General features: G+C 32.1%; 1 protein-coding gene across 1 annotated transcript; it reads right to left on the minus strand.

Moving 5' to 3' along the window:
* Positions 1 to 668: 668 nt before the first annotated feature.
* Positions 669 to 11115, minus strand: LOC105348676 (uncharacterized). The gene is made up of 6 exons (XM_011458203.4): positions 10393 to 11115; positions 7016 to 7122; positions 6010 to 6093; positions 5398 to 5547; positions 1058 to 1147; positions 669 to 831 (listed from the first exon to the last, which is right to left on the minus strand). The coding sequence occupies exons 2-6, from the start codon at positions 7108 to 7110 to the stop codon at positions 717 to 719; spliced, it is 534 nt and encodes a 177-aa protein (XP_011456505.1). The 5' UTR covers positions 7111 to 7122; positions 10393 to 11115; the 3' UTR covers positions 669 to 716.
* Positions 11116 to 11527: the final 412 nt, after the last annotated feature.

Consider the following 11527-nt stretch of genomic DNA (forward strand, 5'->3'; position numbering starts at 1 on the left):
GAGTCATTTTGTCATAGAAATGGTAATTCCACACTTGTCATTATTTGTAAACAAATATAAGACTCGAGCTTTGTTTATATTACAACGAGTTTTTACCTCTGTATCTCTCTTATAACCTGACTACGAACATTCACATTTTGGTCATCCATTCAACATGAGCATGTGAATTATTTATACATAAAAAAATCGAAAATAAAAATTGATCAAAAATCATGTCTAGGTCCCTTTGAATTTACATTTATGAATATAAATGGTTCTATCAAATCTGTATTTTGATAATAATAGGTCTATCGTGAACCTCTGTCGCTGGACAGTGCATATCCCGTACTAAATATGGCTTCAAAAAAACTTAAGTTAGTGTAGAGTCAAGAGAGAAAATATTAATTCAATGAATATCTGTATACATGTATTGACATGACAGAGCCTAAATTGTTCTTTATCAAAAAATATATATATTATCTAATAGACGAATGACAAAGGAAAGAAATTCAAAGTTTACATTTGCCTCTCTTTATTAGAACAACTGGTAGTATGTGAACAATTGAAAATGTTTGCTTATAGATGTATGTCCAAAATTTACCATACATTTAAACCTTATATACATGTATGTGATACCTGTGTCTCTAAAACGTTGGCGAATGAATGGAATAAATAATTAAAACTCGGCATGAGACATAGAATATGCGTAAAGTTTATTTGGGTATTCTCTCCAATGATCATCTCCTCTTGCCGGGACTGGCATTGCTGTTAAGGTAGTTGTAAAGATCTGTCAGGCCCGCATACTCGGAGGTTTGGCAATGATAAGCCAGATTCAGTGTGCAACTTCTCTTCCTTAAATAAAAAAAGCAAAAGGACGACTATCAAAGTACATTTTTCAATAACAGCTGCAGTAATAAAAAAAACTACGTGTATATCATTCGTGTTGATATGGACTACAAAATGTGTAAATTTAATTTGAACAATCTTTTAATATTAATTAGTTGAGTTATATAGTACATTTTAAATATACATGTATCTAGGTGCATTGACATTTTTTACTTAATGCACCCTGACTTACTTTTCTTGGTGAACTGTCTTGGACATGTTATTTAATATCTGTTGTATTGACTGCAAAGCAGCATTCTTTCTCAGCAAATCTTCAACAAATCTACCAAAAAGCACAAAGTAATTGGGGTAAAAATTAGTAAGAAAATTAATTTTGAGTTCATTAGATCTCAAAATTACACTATTAGAGTTCTATGTGTAAACTGGCGGGAACAAGGATGTGATGAGTTTTATGTTTAAGAATTCAATACAATTTGTTCGAAATCTAGTTGATTTATTTTAAAGGATTTTAAAAGTTAAAACGATAATGTTTATGAGACAAGAACCAGTCACAGGGGGAAACCAAATAGAAGGAGGGTTGTTTTGATCAACAGATCTACATTTTGTAAACACTTGTCATGAAGAGAAACAGATCTAGAATAACACAGCAAAAATAATCGCCTGAGTGTCAGCAACAGACATGCAATGACGGGGACTCGGTTCTTTTTGTGAGCCTTAAACTTCCTTCTACATGTAACGTTTGGTTGAGAGCATGAATGACTGCATGGTGAAAGCCGATATGTTAAAAGAAGAAATGAGCCTGATATAAAAGTTGATACCATAAAGTAGAATAAATTTTCAAAACAAACAATGTATATGAATTATAATAAACAAAAATGATAGATTTCAAATTGGTTTTGGAAATCATTTAGAGAGGGCTTTAATGGACGTAAATAATCATGATTAAAATCACATTCCGTCGTTATGAATTTAGATTTTTATCACTGGAATTTGGTTTGTTGAGTAATCACATTTTCAAGCCAAAAACTTTTTTTTTTTAACATTTAAAACAGTTGTCTTCTGTTTCGTGGATGTAAACATTCATGTTATGGGCAAATCTAATTAAAATAAACTGCGAAAACGAAACGAAAGATACCACAGCAACACCCCTCCTAAAAATTTAAAGGCGAGACCGATTTAATAATTTTCTGCTATACAACTACTTTTCAATTCTTCATTATGACACTGGATTTTTTTATAATAATTTTCAAAGATGCAGTTAAATTTTAGTTTAATTTAACAAGGACACTACTTGCATTACCTAAGATCTTTCCTAAGATCTTTAAATTTCACTTAATATAAAACTGAAAGAATGATAATTTTCGTAACATAACTGTTGTTAGTCAACAATTAATTAACACGTATGAATCAAAGCGTATATATTTTAATATTTATATTTGCAAATACGCTTCCTTATATGGGCCTATAGAATAACGAAAACGTTAAAAAGTGTGAATTCTTAATGACGTCATTATTGTTACCGCAAGCGATTATCGTTTTCATGAACATGAACATTAAAAGCATGGTTATTTTAATAGTTCTGAACAGGGTGCCTTTTTCAAAGTTAACGTAAATATAAGTAGATATCAGCAATGTCAAAAATTTCAGCGGGAAATGAACTTGGTTGGTATGTAATCAAAAATTATAATAAGCCCTCTGGGCTTTACAGGATTTGATCACGTGACCAACCAAGTTCATATCCATGTGAACTTTTTAACTTGTTGTTTATTTCTCAAATGAGTATACGGGTAAATGAATAATCACGTTATTTTCAAGCTCTTTTTAAAGATTCACCCTTTGTATAAATCATATCTGTGGTCAGTGTATTGCTTTTTTACATCGCCATTCGGAACTGTGTTTTACCAAGGTCAAGAGACTTTTAATGCCAGTGTCCTCTTAAAGAAGAGGTTAAAATGGGAATGTTTTTTCTAATAATTCATTTTTTAATAAATAAAAAAATGATGATTAGGTAATGATACATATAAAGCTATCAGACCTTAAAGTCATACACTGGAAAGAGACTTAAGTTTAAAAACAAGTGTTTCATCTAAAGGAATGATCGGCACGAAATATATCATGATTGGGCAGCTCTCTAAATGAAATGTGTAGGCATTATGGTAAATGCAATAAACATCATGATAAAAAGGGTTTATCCCACCGTTCTGTTGATTTCCGAAGTAGCAAGACATGAATAAAGTTTAATCTTAGTAGGCGAACTGTACTAAGCTTCCGGTTAATATTCTTACACATGTAAAGAACAACGTGATTTTTATCATCATGTAAGTGTGTAGATGTTTTCCTATCGAGACAAACACATTAGAATACTGTTGTTTTCAGTAATTTACATTAAAATAACGATTTGTATAAAGCTGTCACTGCATAGTAAATAAAGTAATGCAATCCGTGCCCAAATAGGTAAAGAACTGCGAAAGCTAACGCCCGTGTCCCGCCTACATTTTACATTTAAATATTTCGGAATTTCTGATCAAGATTTTTACTTGAAAGTATAATCAAATCCTAATCAATTTATATCAAAATAAAATTTGTAATCAAATTATTAATTTTTAAACAACTTTTTTGGGAATGTATTTTGGTCTGTGGACATATGCCCCACATTGTAATAATACAATCCTATCTCTTTTTGGAAATTAATTTTTTTTTTTAAATAAAAATATTTCGGAAAAGAACATATATTGATTTAATTTTTGGTTCATTCAAAATAGAGAAGGCAAATGTTCAAACAAACTTTTATCTTTTAAATCATCAGTTGATCTTGAAACAATTAATTCTGATATTTGTTTGCAAACTGATGAAAACAATTTCGTATAAAATTAATCCTACGCTGCCTCGCCAAAATGAAACACTTTAGTTACCGCTTGATGTTTACTTATACAAATATAATTTATATGTAAAGAAAAGTTAAATTTTATTGAGGGTGGGGTGGGGTGGGTTGATTCATAGATTTAAATCAAAAAATAAAACATATTAACACCATGCACTGAAAACACACCAAAGTCTGGAATCTATACTACTATATTAAAATAATAGACTCGAATTTTTGGTCATTAATACCGAAAAATCGGAAGAGTACTGTCTTTTGTTATATATATTTTAAACATCAATGGTACTTGAAGATTACCAATTTGTTTTTATTTTTTCTAAATCAAGCTTCGCTAATTAATACTCAACGAAAATTCTTTTGAAAAATTCCGGAAATCATCTGGATTTTTTGGATTTTACAATCTTGCGAATGCGCCTTACATTCACGCTAAATCACGGGATGCATTTGCATTGATAAAGTCAGAAACAATAATACAAATACGTGTATTTTTTCATTGAAAATTGCTAAAGATTCTGTTCATCCAAAAAAAAAAAGTGAGATAACTCTCAGTGCATTTAATACGAAAAGTCCCGAGAGTTTCGAATGTCAACATGGTGTGTAAACTTGAATCGAGTAAAAAACTGTTTGAAAAAAAAATTGAAAAAGTGTTGAATTTTTCATTAATAGTAGTTAAATTTTTAGATGAAAGGTATTTACAGCCTCAAAAGCGTTTGTTATGAATAATTTGACTGTTATTTTCAATGCAGCTTCATTAATTTTCTCCAAAATCGTTTCGGGGCGATTTTTGCAATTCTTTGCTACATTACGGGTATATGGGAGGCATTTTATCTGTGGTGAAGGCCTGTCCCGAGACACAGTTAGATTAGTCAAACTAAGCAGAGTATAGTAAAATTAATAGCATTATTGTAGGCTTAAAGCTTGGTTATGTAAATGTCAACAATACAGTGTCTATGTACCTATTTCGTAAATGTGCGATATCAAATGCAATGCCAACCCGTGCACGCACGGGTCGAAGTCTAGTCTTTAATATAAGTATTGAAATAAAAAAAGTTCATATTTTGAAAACTAATAAAATCCCTGGTGTTATGAAATAATTAAAGTTAAGAAAAAAAATTCTCAGACAATCTTGTTACCACATTAACAGATCATTTATGTTCATAAAGTATCCGTCTGTGCACATCTACGTAAAAATTAACATCTCCTCCATTAATACATGTACAGCTGTAGTTTAACAAGCTAAGAAGTCCTTTATATACTCCTTCAAATTAACTGTGTCTGTTTTAGTTAATATTTTCATTTATAAATTGTTTTTAGTAGGCCTATAAAATGTCAAAACAGACTATGGACATGAAGGGTTCAGAAAACTAATTTTCAAGAACCTTATATTTTTTAGTTTTTTATATTCTTTTGCGACAATGTGACCTGGCAACGGTCTATGTATTACCTGACAGTCTGTTGATTACTTGTGTAACAGTTACCTTTTAGATTACTCCTTATGAAAGAACAAAGCCTTTTTAAATATCATAAAAGCTTCAGTTGTATGAAAAAATACATATTTTTGCTATATAGATAAAACCTAGATTATTTCAGTACAAATAAAAAGGTACTTGTAATGGGCATATTTCTTCTTGTTGTATTGTTTACTAATTTTGACACATACACAAGACAATTTATGAATTAAAAATCCTTACAAATCTAGGGACATATCAGCCGCTCTCTTCGGTCGCCTCTTTCCTGGGTTCCCTTCTATTAGGTTCTGTAATTTGCTTTGATGGTCTGCCGTTTCCTCAATGTATTTCTCTGTGCAAATATCTACATTAAGACTGAGAGCGCAGGCTTCCCTGGAGAAAACAAATAACATTAAATGATGCTGCAGCTGTCCACAATAAACTCATGAATAATTGTTTAGAACGTGTCTCTTTTGCAATGATAATTCGTTAGAAGATGATTTGATTACAATTAGAGAATTGTGCGATTTTTTTTACGTGTCAACCATTGTTTGCCGTAGAGTTTGACAGATATGAATGAATTTTTGGGTTTGTTTGAGTCCTAATATGTTACAATTTCAGAGAATTGCCTGTGGCAAACTATCCTAGATCCTAGGAAAACATCTCTCTCTCTCTCTCTCTCTCTCTCTCTCTCTCTCTCTCTCTCTCTCTCTCTCTCTCTCTCTCAAATCTAGGGTTTTATATTCTCTGCGACTTGCAACTATATCTGAAACAATGGAAATGCACACAAAACTTTTGCATTACAATATATATACCCTTGAACCTACTTTAGCTGATGCTGATCTCGGTATTTACCTTTGTGTGAAAGTTCGTAGTGTGTCAACGGAATGAGATAAGTCTTTTAACTGCTCCCGTACTTTGTCTAATTGATCAACCAAACTGAAAATATACAAAAGCCAAACGGATCGGGAGATAAGACTTCATGAATGTAACATTATCTGATCTTGAACAAAAAATTAAGCAGCAGTCTTAGAACAAACCTTAAAGCTGTTAAATATCATGAAATAAGAATATAGTAGGTAAGTATAATATTGTTGTTCTGACATTTAGACTTTTTAAAATGACACTTTAAAATGAATTTAACATACATGTACATGTACCATATAATATAATTACAATGTATATATTCTAAATGTAACAATTGCCGTGCATGTACCATGTAAATGTTCGCGTTGTATATTTTTCTACAAAAATTAGTAGGCTTATTTAGAACAGTTTCGGGTGAAATATTCATCGTCTGCATTAAAGATAAATAACTACATATTAGTCTAATTTGCACTTTTGCCTGAATCAACCTTGCGTTTTGCAAATTCTTCATGTCATTCAAATTCATGATTTTTAATTATAAACATCTTGAAAAATCTAAATTATCATGAGGAGATTTTATAGAAGTTAAATGGGCTGAAGCTTTTCAAATTGTAATTTAAAGTAAAATTTAAACTTTAGATCTTAAAGCATGATACTGACAATGATCTCAACTCGGATATGATGGAGTATACATTTATATCATCAACGTTTTAACATTTTACAAAAGAACTTGCTCTAAGCCGTAAATCTTTTTTCAGTTTCAAGGATGGTTCTCGACGAGCAAAATTAATACAAAACCAATCCATAATTATAAGACAATTTCAGTTCTTTGGCTGCATTGAATTAAAACGGTTGATAGCATATTCATAATAAGCATTTACATATTGTATAATTTTTGTCGCAATTGATTTTGTAAAACGAAGATCAGATTCGATGGATAACCTTTTGAACAAATGAAGAGCTATTTTCCAGTGCAGTTTGGATATTTACGTACTGTTTTTCCCGAATATGTTGTGATTTAATCTCGAGGGAAGTTGTAGCGACGATGAAAAAAAGCAATGAGCAAATGGATGTCTTTAATCCTTCCATATTTTTCAAATCCTGAAAAGTAATACCAAACATTAATTGATCATTATCTCAACCTATTTTCATTTATGGGAATTTACGAAACATAAGCAACATTCAAGTTGATTATTTCAAAGTTTAGTTCCACTGTTGAGCGTTGTACAACTCACTCACTCTCTCTCTCTCTCTCTCTCTCTCTCTCTCTCTCTCTCTCTCTCTCTCTCTCTTATACTCGTAAATGTCAGACAAACGAAATGAACACAATATCAGGCAAATTAGTCTATAACATTAATTTCCTTTATTTACGAATCTTCGTTTGCATTGTGCATCCGTTCATACTGATTAATATACACGCCGTTTTGACATTTAGCTCATCATGACTTTCTGAATAAATTGGTCTTTTTCCGCGCATTGGTTTGAGTAAATAGATCCCAATGTCATGCATCCCGCTGTAGCGAGGAATACATTACTACATGATTCGACTCTGTCGTTTATCTTTATAAAGAAATATTTGTTCACCATACCCGTGATTGATACATACTAATGTCCTGCCAATCAATTATTCTTTTTTCTCTTCCCGTTTTTTCTCTTAACAGATGTCATCATTCACCTACCTTTGTGACGTGCCTGATTCGATAAAAGATATTTATCAATTAAGACTACCTCTTTCCAATGCAAATTTTCAGTTGGCTACTTAGTGACTATCCAAATCTTGCGTCTACATTGGCTATAATGAACAGCATGGAGTTTTTTCGTTCTTCTTTCGGCGCTTTATGTTTATGCATGTCTACTGTACAACCTTTTTAATGAAGGATAGTCTTTACTGACAAAGCCCTTTACTTAATCGAATTAAGATTCATTTAAAATCTACATGTACTAGAGACGGGTATTTGGAGAATGGCTGCCCTCATTACATCCGCAAATTATTTACAAGACATCTGGTCCTAGATACTGTGCGAGCGACATAAAAGGCGGTCGTCCTATTTCCTTGACAATTCCATTCATTAACCAACAATTTCGGGAAAACATCTTTGAGAAGATTTGATTTTATCAAGATGTTTTCTCACTTAGCTTCTTTAATTATTAAAACAGTCGCAAATTGAGCGATAGTCGTTTTCGTTTTAAGAAGTTTTAAGATGTAATTTGTATGTTCTAATCGGGATCAGCTGGCGAGATTTCGGAACACTTGAAATAATCGCAGCTTCGAGTATTTTATCTGGGAAATCCATTCGACAGAGGAAGGTTGCTGTGGGAGAACCATCCAAATAAAATCTCAAGGAAACCTTTCTTCTTTCCTGGTTGACATACTCACCGAAGTAAAAATTTGTCCCAAAAAGGCAATAAATCTAATTAATGTTCTGTACTATTAGCTTTTCTCTTAAACCGCGTAATAAACATTCTACATGGTAAATACACGTCTATCTGGAGAAAAGACGACTTTTCCCTCGAGAAATGATTGCATATAGATTAATTTACTGTAGAAAAGTTATTAAGCCATAAATGAAATTGGCACACGTCCAATTAATCTCTTAAATCTAGGATTATTGTTCACATTACAAGGGTATTCGTAGCTTCAGATTCTTTGCACCCAGGTCGAGAGAGGTATAGCGCTGTATCAGTTTTAAAGAACATGTGCCAATGTTTGTGATCTGCCTCTAATTATATTTGCAGACTTGTGATTACTGGTCATGAACCGTGTTCTCTCGACATATGGTCTGTCATGGGGGTGTATTTTATTCTTTATTATTTGTCAATATATAATAAAGATGAGTGTGCCTGCACTTGTAGACATCCATATACCAGATGAATCTTATCGCATGGCCCCATGGCGACCGTCATTTTTTGACATGTTTACAACAGAATATCCATGCACTGTTTCTACAAAAATGAGACTTTTTGATCCTTTCAACTTGCGACCGCCTGAAGTAGCAACTAGCAAACGGTTCAGAAGCAATCCATTACTATAGTTCTAAGACAATGTTTTAATCCGTTCTTCGATTTTGAAGAACCTGTGTATTTTTGATTGTTTATTCTCGGTGATAATTAAGTTTTCTTTTTAAAGATTTCTGTTTGGTAGAATAAATATTTACATTGAGTCAATCATTACGAAGCTGATTTCAGAAGATTTGGAAATAAATCGATGTTCTGATTTTTATCTCAGGGTATAAACATATGTGTATATGTTTTCAAAACATTCAAAACATTTTTAAAAAAACAATTTGACTGTTACATTTAACAATATAACAGTTTGAATTGATGAAATTTAAACGTTCAGTGAATTAAGATTGGAAAAGTAAGAACGCATTTTAAAAATATTTAAGATTTGAAAATCAATGCATTTATTGTTTCGGTTTGTTTTATCAGGTGATCACTTTGAAACACGCTATAATTTTGATTCAAGGATTAATGTTAAGTTTTTGTTTCAGAAAACCAATTTTAGTCAAGAAACTTGCGAACAAAATTTATGAAACCTACTTTGGAGTTAATATGAATACATGAAATTGATATTCTGAAATACACACATTATACATGTATATCATTTTTTCACTGTATAGTTAGTGGAACTTATCAGTCGTATTTTTTTTTTTTTGAAAACCAGTACAATTTGTCATTGTACTAAGTTAAAGTGTACATTATTGTCTTAACACATAATACGTAAAGCATTGATAATACTTCATACAAGACTTAGTGGCCTATGTGAGTTTATAAGTTATAGTTTATTACGATAATTTGAATTTTTTTCTCGGAACGTATTCATATGAATGAAGGAAACCATGCACCACACAAAACGGCCGCATTTTCTCCAGTTTAAGCTTAATTATAAAATGGTGATTACGAAGCCGCATCCCGAGGCAAAACTCGTTAAATTAGAGAATGCAAACATTTTTTGTTTTAAAATGAGCATTTAATGCCTAATTTTAACTGCTTTTGACACTTTTGAATCGTAGTTTTGAGTAAATGCGCGAAACTTCTAATTGGATTTTCAAGATTATAACATCTAATAATTAATGTTCCTGGCTGACAGAAACTAAAACGTCAAAAAATCAGTTTTTCCTGACAATGATTATGAAGGAAGAATTACTGATCTTTTGTAATTTTTTTCACATTTTATTTAATACGTATAAACTGCCGCTTCTGCATACAATATGTTCATATCAATGGTAAAACGATATTTAACGGCACCGCTATACATTTGTGTGAATAGTACATCTAACATACAAAACTACATCAAAGTAAGATATTCCGTCAGTTTGATAGTATCTTAATATCATTCATTATTATCGATATGTTTAGTGAAGTACTCACCTAATACAATTGCTCAATTCCCTCAAAGTTTCCAGTTGGACTTCCGTGTTCACAGGTCCGACTTTTATATAATTTGTAAAGGTAAAGTCACACCTTTTTAGACTGAAAATAATAAATGAGACTAACAAAATTATGCTGGGATTACTACACGTCAAACAGTAGGAACTGTTATGTGCTCTGGCACTCCTCGTCAGGATTACAACCCCAACTTGCTGGTTTTTATTGGTCACCTAGTTGACACTAAAGTCTTGACTAATTATCCCCGTGCCGTTTTTTTTATATTCATCGATACAGGCCAGAATGTGACGTCATAAGTCGGAGTTTTGTTGAAGAAGGCCCCAATGAACCTTTCAATAGTCAAAAGATTCGAGTGGTATCCATTCGTTTACGCCATGGAGATGTAGGGTAATACTCTTGAAGTACAAAGACGGCTCTCCAATTTTGTGACCACACCGTATGCAGAAGGTAGGATGTTTTGTCAACAGAAGCTCTTCAAATCAACCTAGAAACAACTCAATCGCTTTCACCAATTCTCGCTCGGAATGCTGTCGACTGATAACAGTGTCAAATAGAATCACAAGTCATTTTTTCTCTACCTGATGTCGACTGGTTCGTTTGAAAAAAAGGAAAACAAGCTTTTTCCAAAACTCAGGTTATTATGTTTTGAAATATTTGTCAAATGAAACAAGAATGAGTACATGAGTGTGAAATAGCCATATGTATGGTATGGTAAGACAGCGACGCATTTACAATGATGAAAACATTGATTATAGACAAATCACTCACAGTAAACACTTTTTATAGAAAACAGATATGCAACATTGCCAATTGTCTTGGTTCAACTTGGGACTTTTCGCATTTCTGTCAAATTTGTTTTGATGTATTAACGCAGTTGATAAAGTTAGATGATCAGTAAATTATAGCTCTCGTAATCGAGCGACGTATACAAGATGTTTTGCACGTCTGTACACGATCATATCCTCCAAAGTTGCTTTTCTCTTATATGTACATCATGGTTATTCTGAATGAATGTTCTTTCTCTTTACCCTGGGTTGTTTTACTGCTTATACCATATTAAAACAGCATTTAATGAATTGTAATGAAAGAGGGCATAATTCTTGATGATTTTATTTTT

The sequence above is a fragment of the Magallana gigas genome, chromosome 5 (genome assembly GCF_963853765.1).
Source record: "Magallana gigas chromosome 5, xbMagGiga1.1, whole genome shotgun sequence".
Taxonomy (NCBI): domain Eukaryota; kingdom Metazoa; phylum Mollusca; class Bivalvia; order Ostreida; family Ostreidae; genus Magallana; species Magallana gigas.